An 18048-nucleotide genomic window follows, 5' to 3' on the forward strand; every position below is an offset into this window, starting at 1 on the left:
TGCGTGGAGGTGATGGTGGCAGGAGCACCGAGACTTTTGGATATTTGCAATCCAGGTGGAGAGGCAGCAAGGCCCTTGCCCCTCTCCCTGCCTGCAGAGAGGAGGGGTAGTCTCAGTGCTTGCCACCGGTGCCTCAAAGGGTATTCTGAGAGCTCGGCTGGCAAACTTTTGTCCCGTGGAGCACAGCCCCGAGGTGAAGGGGCTGCATCCGCAGGGGATGTCCCTGCTGGCCGAGGACAATAATCTTCCTGAGCTCATACGTGCTTTCCCTTCATGCTTTGTGGAAGTTTTCCAAAGCTGGGGACTATGACATCTCAAAAGACCTGGAATTGAATGTGAGGGGACAGGGTGGAACTGAAGAGGCAGAAAAAATGTCCTGTGCCCGACGGCTCAGCGCGGGGGTGACAGCACGAGCTGACGAGGTCACTTTATCCTCAAGTCGCTTTCTACGCGCGACAATTTTTCTGGGGTAAAATGATGCGGCACGAAGCCACTCCGGACAGCGCTCCGCGACTCCGTGCCTGAGAAGGGGGAGGTGAAGAAGCTGAGAGGTGGCGTGGGGAGGGCAGGGGGGCAGCGCCGAAGTGCCCGTGCGAGGAGAAGATGAGGAGGGGAAAGGCGCTTCCAGCCGGGAGGGACAGACAGTCGCTTGTTTCAGATCAAGGTGAGCCATTTGGCACAGCCCCCAATTTTGCCTGAGGAATGCAAGTTATCCCGATAAAGCATTTTACTGCCCCCGGAGTGAAGGGTGTATCGCTGTTCCCTGAAGCGCAAAGCTGTTTGCTGCGCCTGTCCCTCGTAAAAGCGGGAAGAAGCTGTTGCCGCCTGGAGGTGATGGCTGGCTCCAGATCACTTCGTTAGAGAGAGGGCTGATGAAGTAATTAACGGGTGGCAGCTAGGTGTGAGCAGAAACCTGAGGTAAGCCTGGTAACCGAGACAAGCAAACAGTGCATTTGGGGGGTTGTTTAAGAACACCTGAGACGGTCAGCGTGAATTAAACCTAAAGATGCTTGAGTCTGCCCAGCGCTCAGATGGAGTCTGAGGTGTCTCAGCTTCGCTGCTGGACGCATCAATTCTTTTTATTCAGAGTATTCCAGGCACGCAGCAATAACTGACTGAACTGGAGAAGCCAGAGCTGCGGCTGTTGCTAGGGGATAACTCCCTGTGCAGCACAGGGAGCCTTGTGAGCACCGGACCAGCACGACTGAGGCAGCGGGCGAAAAGTGCAATGTGGTGCTGCAGAGGGGTGAGCCCGAGCCCAGCCGGCTCCGGAAGGCTGAGTGCTGAGCAAATCGCTATCTGAGCAGCATCTAAGCCAGTGAAAATAAAGAGATTTTTTTTTTTTTCCCTGGGTGCAGCTTTTTTCCCTACTTCTAGAAGGTTTTGCAAAGGAATGCTCTGCAGCCTTCTGCATGCAAAGTGTGGCTACGGTGTTGGTAGAATGAAAAAAAAAAATTATTTTCGAGGTTTCCTTGGCCTGAAGAGAGTAAAATCGACAACTTAATTGAAATCAGCATCAAGAAAGCGGTCTTCAAACAGTAGCTTCTTTTGTTTGCAGCAGTCTGCAGACGCTGACTCCAGCATTCCTTGCTGCATTCCCAGTGCCCAGCGCAACAGCCCCGAAACGGGGCACAGCCTGGTGAGACGAACCTGCCAAAAACAACCCCCTGACTGGTTCAGGTGGTGTCGTGCTTAGCTGCTTCAATCAGGGCATCGCAGCAGGTGTGGGCAGTACCGGCTGATAGGGAGAGCTGTTCCTTTAATTAAAAGGGGATGCACATGGCTCCGTTGCAATTCTTCCTGTGAGCTTCAGAGTGGTAAATTTCAGTGCAGAGCCTGGGGGTCGGCGTGTGAGGGCAGAGTTCCGTGCATCGCGCAACCTGTCATCTCAACTTTGTAAAGAACTCGGGTTTTGTTTGTTTGTTTGTGTTTTTTTTTGTTATTTTTGTTATTTTTTGTTATTTTTGGACTTTGTAAGAGAGAAGAGTTTTTCTACCCGTCTGAACCATGAGTGGATGTTCAAAGAGATGCAAGCATGGGATTGTCAAATTCGCCCAGACTATTTTTAAGCTCATCACAGGCACTCTCAGCAAAGGTAAGGGAAAGCATTTTAGTTCATACTGTTCTTCTGTTACTCCTTCGGTTTGCTATTAGCTTTGTGGGGTAGTTTTCTAGGCTTTAAGAAGGCTTCTGATAGGATTTATTGTGTCTTCAGAGGTGTTCTGGTTTAATTCTGGGAACTGACTGCTTTGAAAGAAGTTGCTGTGTGCAGTGAAGATTGGAGCTGTGCTGTGAAGCCTTCTGCAGTTGTTTCTAACTTGTGCAGTTCGTAATCTGTACTTCTCAATCTGCTGTGGTTCTCAACAGTAGCGAGCTGTTTCAGTGTGTTCAGAGATGTGTTTCTGAAAGCAATTGATGTGCAGCTTAAAAAATCCAAAGTCTTGCTGCCTGTCAGTAATTGGTACCTCTCTGTGTCATTTTCTACTTTAGTGTCTCTGCTTGTTTGAAGCATGTGTGTATCCTGGTTCAAAATCTAGGTGACTACTTACTTCATATAATTGAGTATCTTTTGTTTACCAAAGTTTTGCTTGCCACTTACACCCCGTGTGCCTTCCCATGCGCAGGTGGAAGAGTACCAAACTTATTTGTGCTGTCCTCTTTACTAAAATCAAACAACAAACAAAGTAAACCCTCTATTCTTCTTTGTACACCTAGTAGTTCCTGTGTTGGTGTTAAGGTAAGTTATATTACTTTTGCTGATCATTCCTTTCACCATGATAGTTCTCAGCACACCTCTGAGTGTGCTGAAAATTCCCTCAGTTAATTATGTGAGTATTGGTGATTTGTTTAGGAACTCCTGACAGTAGTAAATAATGTTATGCTTGAATGCTGCTTGCCTGTTGAAATGTGGTCGCTTCTTAGATGAGGGTCAGACTTCTCCAAGCTCTGTGTGCTTGGTTAGAGGGGCTGTGGTTTTGAGAATTAATAGTGGAGTTCAGGCTAAATTATTAGCAGAGATACTTCTATAAGGCTGAAGAGTGTATGTTGTGATGTAGTTCTTTTAAAAAGCACAGTCTGAAGCTCTTTTTAATGTGTTCATAGTCAAGGAGCAAAAAAAGAAGCACTTATATTTCAGATAAGTTTAGAATTCTTGGATGTGTGTGGCTGTGTTGTCTGTCTGGAGAACATATGCTCTAGCATTGATTTTAATGTTTAAGTTGTTTCTTAGGATAAAATAAAGTAGGCTGAGGTGATTTTTGAAGTGGCAAATGTAAAGGTGCCAAGGACTTTTAAGTGCAGCTTACTTTAGCAGAAACTTGGGAAATTTATTCAATCTGTCTCTCCAGAAAAGAAATGTAGTTCTTAGACAGCTTTCTGATATTAACCTTACTTGCTTGAAAAAGAAATCTGTACCAGAAAATGTCTGTTTTATATTAATAATACGGGACAGGTCCGTTGCTTTTAAAATCAAGATTGGTTTAAAATTACATCTTTGTGTATTTAATTCTTCTTCTTCTTCCACTTTACTCCATGTAATCCATAGGCTGTCAAACACCAGTAGAGGAAAGATGAAAAACTTATTAAAGTCTGTTGTTGAAAAGAGCTGTCAGATGTTGGTTATAATTTGTGATTAAAGCCAAGATGTCTCTCTTAATATTAGAAACAAGAGAGAAAAATAAATTATTTATTGTCATGAGCATAAGAAAAAGGGATAGATTCTGTCTGCAAGACCTTTTCCCCTACAATATGTCAGCATGGTGAATTTGGTGTACTTTGTGCTTTTTTCAGGAGATAATGGAATACAGGGTGTGTGCTACTGTGTTCACAGGTCATCAGTGATAAATTGTGTCTTGTTGGTTTGAGATCCACTGAAGACAAGAGGAAATTTCTGATCTGGTGGTGTTTCCCTGCACGCTCATCTAGAGCAGTTCATCTAATGGGGAGCTTTTGAGCAACCCTTGGGTTGCTTGACATGGTAAATGAAATGACAAAATGAGACTGCCAGAGCTACCTTTGCTTTGGCGATGGGATAGATGAACATGGGAGTCTGACAGGATAGCACTATATAGAGCTAAAATTTAGAGTATAAAATACCCAAGACCTGCTTCCCCTCCCCTCCTTCTGAACTGTGCCAGCACTGCACTATCATTGTCTCTGTAGCTGATGCAATGGTACTGTACAGTTTTACCAATTTGTTTCCCTTGGCAATGTCTCGTTTCAAGCTGTTTGGATGAGATAAGAGTGGCTGCCTACAAAACCTAGGGAGCCAAAGAATTAAGAAAGAATTTAAAACTCTGATAAACTTCTTTTTTTTTTTCAATTCAGCTGTTTGTGTTTTGAACTGGGATTCAGGAAGGAATAAACCATACAAATTAGTTTGTTGCATAGACATCAAAGAGCTGTTATAAGAATAAATGTTTCCATATGATTACCTATGAAACTCATAACTAGAAAGAAAATTATGAGAAAAAATTCTCCTGAGGAGTGTTGAATTAAAAAAAAAAAAAAAAAGTTGTTCTTTGTACATTTGTCCCAGAGATTACTGTTTAGTACTCTTTTTGTTAAAAATTCTGCATATTTTTGTATATTCAAGAATTATCACCTGTGTTTTTCATCACATTCCTACCTCGTTTCTTTCATACTATTTAATGTGTTTTTTAATTTATTTTTACTTTAAATATCTTTTACAAGGAGAAGCCTTTATTAGGCATAAATTTTACTCTCTCCTTATGCTTCTGTCATTCTGAAGGTTATTGCAGTGGGAAATACTCCATATTTCAATGAGTTGCAATTCTTAGCTGTACTCTATGGTTTCTGCTTGTTGTAATAGTAGTATTTTTCTTTCCCCTTGGCTATTTACAGTAGTAAAATGAGACTGAGTTGCAATCAGTGGTTCATCTTCCATGTCCTGGAAGCAAGAAAGGGGGGCAAGAATGAGTTTGTGGAGGGTTTCCTATTGAACAGAATGATTAAACAAGGAACTTGTGTGAGTATGAAGATATTGCTAACACCATTAAAAACTTAGTGCAGGAGGGCCTTGCTGAGTTACCAAAAATGAAGCTGAAATAAGACCTCTTGGATTTCTATTAATGTGTTCTAGTTATCAACACGAGAAAAGTGAGATGATTATAGGAAGCAACTACTTCAAAATGTTCCTTTGCAAAAGCAGATAAGCTTCTGCAAATTAACTACCCTTTCACCTTTGTTCCCAAACTGCCCCTCTTTTAGTTATGCTATTAAGATGCTCGCCAAAGGCACTCATTTCTATTTTCTTGCTTCTCCCATTTCTATTCTGCAGCCCAAATTCATCTGGAACTGGTAATTTGTCCACTTTTCACGGTTTTAATTGCCTAATTATCTGTTCCACTGCAGTGATAAACTCTTCAAACATCTTGGTCTCCTCCCAGCATCCCCAAGCCTGAAAGAAAGTATTCTGAGTGTTTTACAGCTGTGTGGTCTGTTTTGATGCTTCTTTGTGAATCCAAATTACAGCTAGTCTTCTGAAATGCTATGTGAGATGGTAAGGAAATCACATAGTCCCTCTTAGTCATACTCAGGTTTCATCTCCTCTCAGTGGAAGTTAATCTTGTGCCTTTGGAGCACACTGGCACTTCATTAGGTTTGTCCTCATGACTGCAGCCTCTGGAAAAGGCAAGGGCAGGGTAAATGTTGCTAAATGCCCTGAAAACACAAGAAGATTCATTGCAGTTGTTCAAGTGATGCCAGGGTTCTTGCACCTGTGTGACATATGACAAGATACTTTGATCCTCCTGTGGCTTCCTAGCCTGCCTTCACCCCTTGAAATTAGAGCTACTGCCTTCAGGTTTAGACAAGCTTCAATTTAGGGGGGTCTGATTCAGAGCAAACTGACGTACCTGTTCTCTATTATACTTTTCTGGGTGTTTTAAATGTTCTTTAATAAGGACAGTGCTTACAGAACCCATGACAATGTACTTTAAGAGTGGGTTAGAGCTTGCCCATGTGGTCATGCTTTTCCAAATTGTCCTAAAAGGCTTTGAGAATTTCTGTAGATAAAATGCTGTTTGAGAGGGGCTGCTGCTCTGAGGGGTAGAATAGCTGTTTTCACTTAGAGGAAAGTCTGCAACTACTGAAGCTTCACCTTTCAGTACCTGATCTGAGCTCTACCCACTAAAGCTCTCCAATTTCATTACACTACTGGTGGAAATGGTGGTTTTTGTTTTCCTTTTTAAAATGCCAACATATCTAATTATATTTTCTCCATATTGATCTTTGAGCCACTAAGTAAAAGACATCTCTGTTTGGTACCTCACACCTGTTTGTGTGGCTAAAAAATAACTGCAAATAAAGCTATCTTTCCCACAAAAGCCGAACTACTTGAGCAACCTGAACATATGCACATGCATTGCACTTCTGTCTGCCATCAGAAGCAAGACAGATTTTAAGAACTGACAGTGAGAGAAAGTGATAATGCTCTAGTCTGCCTTTTAAAACTTTTTATAAACCTCTCCCTCTAGAAACTAATGACTTTGCAAACATATGGCTGCATGTGGCTGCTAGAAACGTATTAAAAACTTAATTATTTGCAATGGTGTAGCTCCAAAAGAGAAGTATGTAGGGTTACTTATTCAGAAAAGAAAAGAAAACATTTCCTTATCCTCTGGGAAATTCTTCAGGAAGCTTTCTTTAAATGGCATTTTGCAATAAGCATTTGTGTATGTTTGTGTCTGATACTGTGGAATCTTGGGTGTAGTTAGACATCAGTGGACAAACCATGTTCTCATCTGGCATCCAAAGTGGTGATATTACATATAACAACTGTGATATTTCTATTGAATATGTTAGAAAAATGCAGAGCATATCAGTTTAACTGTCCAGGTCTGTATTTGGACCTATAGTAATAGACAATTTCTTTAGAGAAAATATTATTAATTTTTTTGTGTAACAAATAGTTTAATCTACAGATTTTCAAATGAAAAAGCCATTTCAATAAAGCAATAAAGTAATCAGATTCTATAGCATTAGAACAACTTACAAAAATCTCATTGTGTGGGTGGGTGGTTTTGATTGATTTTGGTGGCTTTTTTTTTTCTTTTTTTTTTTTTCCTCCCCATAACCAGTAGGCCAACAGGAAGCATGCTGTTGGCAAAGGGGCATTTTAGGGTGATGCTACTACCCACTTATGTCAAGCTATCTTCAAAAGTTATCCATTTACACTTAAACTTCTTTATGTGTCATTTATACTCACACTGTAGCTATATAGGTATGCTAATTTGCCACACAGATTTTGTCAATTCAAATTGTGCAAAATGAACATAATGCAATATATTTTGACCTAATGAACCTTCTAATGAGCAAATTTAAGTGTAAATGGATAACTTTTGAAGATGACTTGATATAAGTGGGTAGTATCATTATTCTAAAATTAGCTTAAATTAGCACATGAAGTGTAATTTTAATATGTGGTTTTATCTCCAGTAGCACAACAATAAAGAGTGACAGGAAGGTAACACTTGTCTGTGTTTCCTGTTCTCAGAAACCAGTCTTGAGCTGCAAGTCAGGTCTGGATTTTTTAGGCTATATTCTGTCTGTATTTTTATTAATTATTCCTTTCCTATAGGGTATCTTTGTGTTGATCACCTTCATACTGGCAACAAAACCTGCACTGGTGTTTCTGCTCCATGCTGGGTGCCTGGTAAAGCTAAGTAGTTTCCTGAGCATGAATCCTATTTTTGGGGCTCCAGCAAACGAACTTCTGTCCTGACTTCTTGGTGATGGTGTTTGTGGGATTCCTGTTATTGGACCTTTGTTGTTTTCGTATGAACAGGAAAGCTCATAAATGGGAATGTAATGGAAAGCAGGCACAGGAAGGTTTTAACTACAGCAGCATTTAAGCTTGTGATGTAATTGGAATAAATATTCATGGCAAACTTCTTTTCCATTTGCACAGCTTTACTAAAACCCAATAGCATGCATATATAATCTGATATTCACTTCTCAGACTGCTCTAGCTTTTAATTTCATTCTTTGTAATGGCTGTTTCACAACATTTGGCTTGCAGGGCACGTGGGTGGAGTACATTTAATGCTGATAACTAGAAGCCAAGTAGTCTGAGGTTTGAAATAAGAGTGATTAATGCTTTCTTTTCTAAATGAGAAACTTTGTCCAGTAGCCTTACATTAGAGTGTGAGAGAAATTGCTACCACATATTTGATGAGGTGCTCATCCTGTTAAGTCAAAATAGATTTTTGAAAGTATAAAAATAAAACCTTGTTACATAATACACATAATTGTATCTAGCCAAAATTAATATCCTTTTAATCTACTGCACTCTGAAAATTGCCCCTATCACTTAAATCTACTAAAGGACAAGTGTTCAACTTGCCTGCCTTTTTGAAATTTTGAAATGACATCTTCAACTTTTAGGCAAATTTGTCTTTCAGACGAGCAATAATGACATGATATTTTTCTGGTGCTTTGTTTCTGTTGTGTGATTTGATGCTGTTTTGCCATTAGTAAATGCCTGTAGCTAGAAGATCAGCTGTTCGTTTCAGTGTAATTTCAGCAAGGGTCACATTTAAACTGGGTAATGGAAGATGGAATTTACAAATACATTCACTGTAAAGGGAACATGGTGTGTTTGAATCAGTGGAACACCAACCATCTTACCCTGAAACTGCTTTGCTAACTCTGGTTGTGAAGTGTGTAAAAGGCTAAATCTCTGCAGGAAAGACTCTCAAACTCTTGACTTGCCTGCTTCTTCCACCTGTCTATGAATAGGTGTGACAAAGCTGCCAGTAAGTGTGAGGAAAATCTTGTGAACTCCAGACAAAGACTCTTGGTGTTCTGGTTTAAATCTGAACCCTAGGAAGCCTGCTTCAGTAACAAAAGCCATCTGCAGAACTAGGCCAGGTAGGGGTGACTGAATTTCAGGGGATTGAGTGAAGTTGTTCTGCTGAAATTGCTGCAGTTGACAGAGGTGGTCATATGGCAGTGGTGAAGACTTGGAAAGCATTTGTGATCGGTGCAGTGATTATGAGGGACTGGTCTCACTTTCTTGGTCCCTCTGGTAGATTTTCTGGTAATGAGACTGGGTCACTTTCTCTTCTTAATGGACTTTTAAAATATCCATGGGATGAATGGGTGCAGGAGTGGACTTCTAGCAAAAGATCAAAAGAAGTGCAGTACCTCTTTAGCTCTGTGGATCCAGCTTTATTTGCAAAGAAAATCACTTGACAACAGTGTAAGTAATGCAGTACTCTGCCTGAAATTGTTCTGTGATGTTTTCAGACCTTGCAATAAGGGTTTCAGTCTTCATCAAACAAATACAGTTTAAAAATATCTTTGAATTAACTATATTTCCACATGATCTGCTGTTGAGGGTGATATGTTCTGTGCTTTGTGTTTTGGGTTTGTTTGTGTTGGTTGGTTGGTTGGTTGGTTTTTTTGTCTATAACCTCAGAATTTTGGTGTAAGTGCCATTTATTTTTGGATACTTTCTTATCTGTGGATTTTATTACCAAAATGTTGTATGCCTCAGCACAACGTGTTGCTTTGTGATTAAGATAACAATTCACAATAATATCAGGTACATCATCCAGTTTAGATTAGAAGTGTGTGCTGACTACTAATGAAATTAATAACAGGCAACAGGGAAAACCATACTACTGAGAATATAATTCTTTCAAGTGTTTTGGTATGTTCAGTTGGAAAGATAATAATGGAGAGTGATGTTGGGGGAAAATTCCAGTGAAATAAGTGCTCCTAAACCGTGGTTTTCAATCTTTCCCCTAGCTGACAAATAGACAGCAATTTTCATGGTTTATAAGCAGTTCTAGCAGTGCTTTTGGAAGAGGACTGGGGACTCTGTGGTCTTGCCTCTGGTATCAATCAAATGTCCTCTAGGGAAGTCCAGGGGAATGCAGCAAGCTCTGTATTTAGTTAGCACTCCATTGCTGGTAAAATCCTTGCAAGAATTCTTTTGAACAGATTAATACCTGCTCTAGCAGAAGAACTTCTACCTGAAAGCCAATAGGGGTACCACAGACATGGTATTTGTCCTTAGAAAACTGCAAGAGGAGTGTAGGGAACAGAACAAAGGACTCTATGTAACCTTTGTTGATCTCACCAAGGGTTTCTATGCTGTGAGCAGAAAAGGTCTGTGGCAGATTTTGGAATGTTTAGGATGTCCCCCCCCAAGCACCACTTCAAGCACAAGTTCTTGTGGTCTCTCTTTGTTAGTTTACATGTGCCAAAAGTCCCTTGTCAGGCATAAAATAGTAAAAGCTATTTGAGAAAGTTCATTTTGGTATTTGTTTATTTTGGCGTTGGTTAAATCCTATTGAATTTTACTAGCTGGGGCATAAATCCATTTACAAGGAATCAGAAAGAGAAGGAAGATAGTATTATAGAAGGCCATCTTTTTCAGTTATGCAGCAATACTTGCTTTGCACTTGACTCAATACCAGGAGCACAAGTATGACCTGTGGCAACTGCAATAAGCCCCACTCGAATTATAATCAATTTTCTGGATAAGTTTTTTTGATCAAGTTTTCTTAGAACCTCAAGTGAACTTTGCTGCTCAGGACCAATATGTGACACACTTTTTTTAATGACTGTGACTTGGCAAACAACTCATGCTGTGAGCCACAAGTTGTTTGCTACTGTTCGTGCAGATGAACATCCTTCAGAGAAGCACCTACCCGCTCTGCTTTTATGGTTATTTGTCTCTTCCTCGTGGAGCTCAAAGGATAGTCCTAATGCATATTTACTGATGTCCACTTCCCTAAACCAGCTCCCTAACTAGGACTTTTTTGGTCTCTGGCTGTCTGCAGGCTTGGTGGTGAAATAAAGAGAGCTCCACTGCAGCAGCAAAACCGAGGGTTTTATTCTTTGTCCTCTTTGCCTCATGCTCAACAGGGTGAGGGGAAGTGGAGAGCAGGACCAGAGATGGCTTAAGAGCCAATTCTGGAATGCAATGTTTACATTAAGCATATTTATCACACCTAGTGTAAGGATTTTACAGGCTGCAGGGCAGGGAGCGTGCAGGGAACTGCTTGGCACACAGTTATACAACTTTTCAAAACTTATTCACTCTATTTGAACTCTCTTACACTATCATAAGGCACTCTGTTATTGCTATATATAAGGCTATATTTTTTCTATAAGTAAGGCAGGGGTTAAAAGTCCTTTTTTTCTCAGTTTTAACTTGAGGCTGCAGGTGTCTGCTGCATGATGTTGTTCTACAGAAGTTTAGCAGCTTCTTCTCTCGCTCTGAGTGTCCAAGGCCATTTACTGAATTCCATCCTTAACCTATGAGACCTCTTGCTGAGCAACTGCACCTGCTATCCCAGGCCTAATGTCTGCCTGGTACCCAACAATTCCCCTTTTTTTATTTTCTAATTGAAAGGCTAAGATTTGTGCAAAACTACGACGAACCAAATGTGTCACACAAGAAAGAACACACAGTACGCTAATTAAAATGCAAAAGAAAACAAAAATTCCAGTTAAAATTACAACAGCAACCTTCTTAAGGTTTGGGCCCAGGTTAAACATATCTAACCAATTAAACAGGCTATCTAAACTCATATCCTTCTCTATTTTCAGCTGATCTGTTAGGCTTCTTAACTGAGCAAGGCTCTGATGAATAGCTTCTGAGTGGCCCCTATTCCTGCAGCGGTGCTGGAGAATACTCCTTCTGTGGGACCCCAGATGTGGATGCCTGAATTACAGTTTTTATTGTATCACTGCACAAATCTCTTTGGCCTTTTCTTAATGTGCATCTTCACTGGCAATTTATGATGGTTGAGCAAGGTGAATTTCCTGAATATACAAGGGCCTCCTTTTGCTCGAGAGGGGATGGCTTTTCTACACTCTTGGTCCACAGATCAAAAAGACTCCACTGGGCAAGCTTAAGGGCTTAGCTCCAGACTCTGCTACTGTAAAGTTGGGGGATTTACACCAAAAGATGGCATTTTGGTATGCCACATCGAATCCCAATTGACGATTCAAGTTTGAATTAATAGAACTTGATTACACCATTGTGCTTTTATTTAAGGTGCCCATTACAGTAATTTCTTGAGGCTTAATTGGAGTTGTTTTATTCTACTAGGTGAGGTGTTTAGGAGGACATGTGGTCATCTGGACAATTAACTGCTCTTTTCAGAGGAGTTAATTCAACAATTGGTCTGAAATGCAGAGTGTCTGTCTTGTGGTTTTTGATCTCCTTTCCAAGAAAGTTGCTCTGTGTATTCACAGTGGTTTACATAAATAATTAGTAGCTGTGTATAATTAATTTTGTGAAGTGACTGGTCAATAGATGTAGGAACAAACTGGCCTAGCAGCAAAGCCTGGCACTTCTCACATGCTCACAGTTTCACCTTCAGCCCAGCTAAAAGCAGCCTTTAGCTGGTTGAAGACTAAGTTCTTATAAAAATAATTTATCTGAGTATGACCAAATAATTAATTTTCTATGCTAAGTTGAATAACCTGAATACAAACTGCTTCTTAAAACTTTCCCAAATACAAGAATCTTGGGTTTACATTTGAAAAGAGATTTGAAATTTCTTTAAGTCTTCACCCTTTAAGGTATTTTAATATCTTTTGTTCACCGTTATAGGTCTTGATGGACAGATGTCAGGCAATGTTTTAAAATCAGTTCTCTCTTTAGGTAAATAATTTCATGTGGCTTGACTGCAGAATGTTTCTTAAATATCTTAGGAAGAAAAGAAATATGATATGTCAGAGGTGTTTTTAGATTATTGTGAATAACAGTTGGATGTTTCCTGCGATGAAATAAACTGGTGAATTGCAATTTAAAATCATAAAACTCAGGCAAAATTTGTTGCAGTACCTTCCTGATCCTTTTGGTTGGTTTAAACATCCTAAATGAGGTGAAAATAGTCTCAGGACCCCAGTGAGGAGCTGCAGAAGAGGATGCAGTAAGCTGTGTTCATGCTGGGCAAGACATGCTCTAATATATATGCAGGGGTTTTGTTGTTTTATTTTTAATAAAGTCCTTGTTCTCTAGCTTGAAAGGAAAAACATTCGGATACATTTCAAAGAACACTATGTTACAAGGCCTCATAAATGCTTACTTTATTAAGGAAGAAACTACCACAAACACCCTTTACTTTTTAAAAAATCAGTGTGGAATAGTTTGGCATGTGTCCCACCTAGCGGTCATATAAAATGAACTTTAGATTTGCTGCCTTTTATTGGTGCTTGCAGGACAAAAGCAGGAGGTACCCACCTCGTGAACGTGGAGGAAATCTGTTCCACCTATTACACTTTTTCACCTCTTTCTCCTCCAGTTGTTAAGCTATAATTTAGCCCCACGCTACTCCTTTATCAGCTAACTGATGAAAATAAAACTAAAATTTGAGAAATGGAAAAAACTTTCCCTCCTTGCATTGCACAAAAATGACAAGTTCTCAACTTCTTTGTATCAGAAGATCGATCCTCTCTGGGCTAAAGCTAAGATGAAACATAGTAGTTCTGAAAGCAAACAGAATGAACTAGGCCATAAATAATTAAAATCTAGGTGTTCTTCCAGGTTGAGCACCCTTTTCGTTCCAAAGGTTCCCAATGTACAGTTCAGGTCAAAAGAGTAAGAAAAAAACTGTAACAACTTGTTCTAAATACTGTGTCCCATCTAAAATCAGTTATTTTCCAAGTTTTGACACTCTCTTTAAGGCCCAACATCTCTTGTTTTTAGACAGTCTAGATTCTCATGTATTTATCACAACTTTACTGCAAGGCATTAGCTATGTACACTTCAATAAATAAGCACTGTATCTGTGTACAGAACTGCTGGAGGAGTCCAGTTATCTTCTTGCACCAAAACAACTCTTCACTGCTTAGAATCTGATGTGGAAGTCACTTGGGAAACAGAAAATCAGTAGAAAGTGAATTTCTGAAGGAGGCTGTGTGATGTTGTTCTCGTTAAGACTTCCTACGAATTGTTTCTGTAAACATTTTTAGGTTTAGTTTGTTACACTTTTCTTTACAAAACTGGACTAGAACTTTGAGATACTTTTATAAATGTTCTCCATGGGTTTTCTTGCTTTCATCTGTGCACAGTTCTGCAGTCAGTGTTTGTGTCTATTCCCCTCTGTAAGGTTGGAGCAGAGCTGTAATAGGGTCCAGATTTTCAACCCCCATCCTGCTTTATAAAAAGATATCTCTAAGCAAGTTAAACATGTATTGCAACAGCACACTATGGCAAATGTTTATGGTAACCACTTGGCAACAAATACCTGTATATAATATTAGTAAAGCACCAAGTAGTTGGCAGTCAGACTGCTCCTCTCATGACAAGGGAACTTGCCCTTAGTTTAGGACTTAGTGGGAAAGAGAGCTAATGACAGCTTGTGTCCTTCATACAAAACTTTTTTTTTTTTTTTAACGAGATAATGCATAGGTCTTCTTTTTTTAAAAAGAAAAAAAATTATCAGGAAAATAATGATTGAAAACTTGTGGTTGGGCATTTTCTAAGCCTTAAGCCTTTTTCCATGCAAGCACTGCTTTTTGCTTCAAATACTGATAAATGGCTATCAACAGACTACTGATGCACTTCCTCATTTGATCATCTGGTATCACAAACATCTTCCATTTCATAATGTAGCACAGTTGTAACACTTATTAGGATGCAAATTGTCCAGGACTAGCAATGCACTTAGTGGTAACTTTTCTGTTTTTCCCTCTTTACAGTGGAACTGCCTGTTAATGGGTACAGGTTTAGGAGCCAGCCAAAGTCTACATGACAGACTATGCCGTAAAGACACTGTTGTATTAGAAAATAAAGAGTGAAGTTGCATAAGGGACCAAGGAGGAGGAAGGACTCTGAGCTGGAAAAGGCACAGAGGAGCCAGGCAAAGAAATACTTTATGCAAGCAGTTGTTCATGGTACAACTTCCTTAACGTGTATCTTTTTGTGTGGTGCACTGATACACTAGATATCAAACAATGCATTGCAGAGATAAAAGAGCTCCTCTGTGTGTTTCTTAATAACAGCAAAATCAGCACAAAAAGACCCCAAATCTGCCCATGCCAAATAAAATTACGTGCAACATCTTTTTGTTAGGATTTTTATCCTTTGGAAACCAGTCTGCTGCTCCATGTTCAGAAGGGAAATGCAGTTTCTATAGGCCAAAGATTAAAGTAAGTTACCTTTACTCTCCCTTCTGAAGTCCTTTGTGAAAAAACCCCATTTTTTCCAGCTTAAATCAACTGTCTTATGTGCATGGACGTACAGTAATGAAGACTTTTCCATTCTGTTTTCTGTGTGGGAATTCAAGTTGGCATGAGAGCAGAAGCATGAGATGGAATCACAAAAAACCAGCTCTTTTTGGTTTGTCTTCCTGGTTTCAAGTGAATCATCACAACTGGTTATGCTTTTTCTACCTTGTTTGCTTCACTGTTATGTCACAGTAAAAATACTGCATCATATCCTCAGAGCTTTTCTGCTTGCACAATATAAAAGCTTTTCATTTTCAATACCAGTGTTACAATTGTATGAGGTGTTTGTTCTGTTAGAATTCTAAAATGGACATTTCAGTTTTGGGGTATTGAAGGAGGATACTAGGGAAATTAAAAATTTAGGTGCTAGTGTCTACATTTTAATGGAGAAGACCTTGACATAACTAAAGAATGGCTTAAATTTACAGTCAGTTTTAAGTTGTCTGTGTACAAAATGTTTTGGTTGCTACCTTCCAGTCCTTGTGTTTGAACTGGCAAACTTCATCTCTTAACAGCAACCTCAACTTCAAATCAACCTATGTATGTGTTTCCTTTTTCAGTTCATTAGTTCATTAATGAAGCCCTTGCTTCTTATTGAATTTCCAGTAATATAAGGTGAGAGAGCCAAGAAAACTGTCTGCTGAAGACATTTCTTGTAATGATTTTTTTATTAGTGCAATTGTGCCCCTGCAGAGATTTTATTTGGTAAGAAGACTTTATAGGAAAACCTATCTCATGCCACTGGGCAGGGTAGATACAGTGCTTAATTTTAATGAGTATTGATTGTTTTTAATTTGTTCCCTGTATGTAAAGAACCAGCTCTCCCTTACATAAGTTAAGGAAGAGAAAAGTGCACATCCCACCAACCTTAGACTGCTCTCACTGGAGCTGTGCAGGGTGCAAGAGGACAGCAGGGCTCGAGGGTGGGTGATAAGATGGCCAAGAGGTCCTTTTGCTCAGATTGTCAAATTTCTCACTTTGAGGGAGAGGTTGATTTGGCACGAAAGGAGAACTTGGCACTTTCACCTCATTCCAGAGTTACAATCCTTTTAGAGATCTGGTATAGGGTTGGGTTTTATCATTTGTTTGTTTTGGTTTGGGTTGTGTGTTTTGTTTTGTTTTGTTTTTTACTTTCAGGCATGACTACAAGTGTTTTGCATGGAAATTCCTGCTTTGGTTCTGTTCTCTCACCTGCCAGATTTTGAGTGAGTTAAAACTTCAACCAATTTCTCCGGTGGTTTCTTCCCAGGAAATGTTTCTCTTAAGCTGAGCATAATCTGTATTTGAAGAAAAAGTTCCATAATGCCAGTAATAGAAACAAGGATCACATCATTATTTTAATATCTATCAAAATTTACTCAGATTGAGAAGTGAAAGAAGCCTCTCTTTTTTCCATTCCTTTAAATGTGTGAAATATTTTAATGACTTTATCTATCACAGATGGTGATGCTATGTTTGTTTACTCAGATTGAGTAACTTTTGCACTGGTTTGACCAGGTAATACAGCCCTTTCAAACTGCTGCACTGGGGGTTCATACCTGCAGCACTTAACATGTCTATGGAGACTCTGGAAGAGCAGTGTGCTGGTCTTTGAGATGTCTGGCTCCCTGTCAAATCCCTGACCAGAGGCATAATTCTGACCAAATCGAGGTTCAGTCAATGAAAGAACTTTCAGCATCAAGCTGTGGATGAAAAGTCACTTGCACAGTGTAGTAATAGAGAATAAAAAGAGAATAAAAAGCTTGTTATGCTAATCTTTCCAGTGGTGGCCCTCTTGGTCTCTGCAAGGGGTTCCGAGGTGCTATTGAAATAGGAAGATTTGCACATCTAATGAAATCAAGTAACAAAATGTTAATGACGGTTTATGGAATTCATTAAACCTGGAAATAAACATCCCCTCTCATCCAGACTGAAATGTTGAAAACACGAGTCTCTTTAAATACTCCAGTGTCCTCAGTGGTGTTGATGAAAACCTCCCTGCTGCAGATGCAGTTCTGCCTGCTGGGACACGCTGGGAAGCTGGTGCTGATGGCTGAGTTACGTGCAGCACTGTGAGTTGTTGAAGAGCCTGCTCATCTCCTGGCCTGGCAGCTGCAGGGTATTCTTAGTGGGCCTGGTGCCTGGCTTTCCTGGAGCACAGTAACAGATGATGGAAGAGGAGCAGTAAACTTCTTTTCTCAGTATCCCAACCACTGACCTTCTGTTGAAGCTTAAGGTATTGAGGATTTGCCTCTTCACAGAAAGCAATTTAAAAAAAAAATAATCCATAGTTGGTATTTGAATTGCAGACTGGATCCCTGAGTGATCAAGGTGAAAGAACTTTTGGGCAGGATGGAACTGGGCTTGTACTTGTAGGTCATAGCTACTCCTGCATGTGTAGGAGTAGCACATACTCCATGTCCAGCAAGTGCAAAAAACAGTATGCACTGTTCTATATAAAAGTGCTGTTGTTTTCCTATTATGCAAATAGTAAACACTGCAAGTTATACAGGCCAAAGAAATTATTTCAATTTACCCCTTTTCACACTTTGTTCTTTATTTGGTGCTGTATGCAATAATTTATATTAATAATAATTTTTAAAAAGGCTACGTCCAAATGGTTCTGTATTAAAAAGAAGCTTGAAATAGTGTCAGAATACGTGTGCTATACTTGAGTTTGCAGCAATTCTCTTTCTACTGAAGTTTGCTTTCTATCACAATAAGAATATATTACAACATACACTTAATATTGAGCTGAAGGACTTTCAAGTTTGCAGTTTGAAAATATTGATTGTGAACAGTTTGATGCCTAGGAAGCAATTTAACAACAGCATCTGTGCTGTGAAGAGC

At 39.7% G+C, this 18048-nt stretch overlaps 1 protein-coding gene across 2 annotated transcripts in view; it reads left to right on the forward strand.

Annotated features, from left to right (window-relative positions):
• The first annotated feature begins 854 nt into the window (after positions 1-854).
• The window catches only part of KCNIP1 (potassium voltage-gated channel interacting protein 1), a 338293-nt gene continuing 321099 nt past the window's right edge, over positions 855-18048 (forward strand). Inside the window, exons 1-2 of one of the 2 annotated variants that reach the window (XM_050312572.1) lie at positions 855-918; positions 1979-2095. In XM_050312572.1, the coding sequence (XP_050168529.1) occupies positions 2008-2095 (88 nt within the window). In that variant the 5' untranslated portion in view covers positions 855-918; positions 1979-2007. Of the gene's footprint in view, positions 919-1840; positions 2096-18048 lie in introns of those variants that run through there. The other variant, XM_050312570.1, reaches the window with a different exon arrangement.

This window comes from Myiozetetes cayanensis, unplaced genomic scaffold (assembly GCF_022539395.1).
Source record: "Myiozetetes cayanensis isolate MyiCay16 unplaced genomic scaffold, myiCay2020 scf17, whole genome shotgun sequence".
In the NCBI taxonomy this organism is placed as follows: Eukaryota; Metazoa; Chordata; class Aves; order Passeriformes; family Tyrannidae; genus Myiozetetes; species Myiozetetes cayanensis.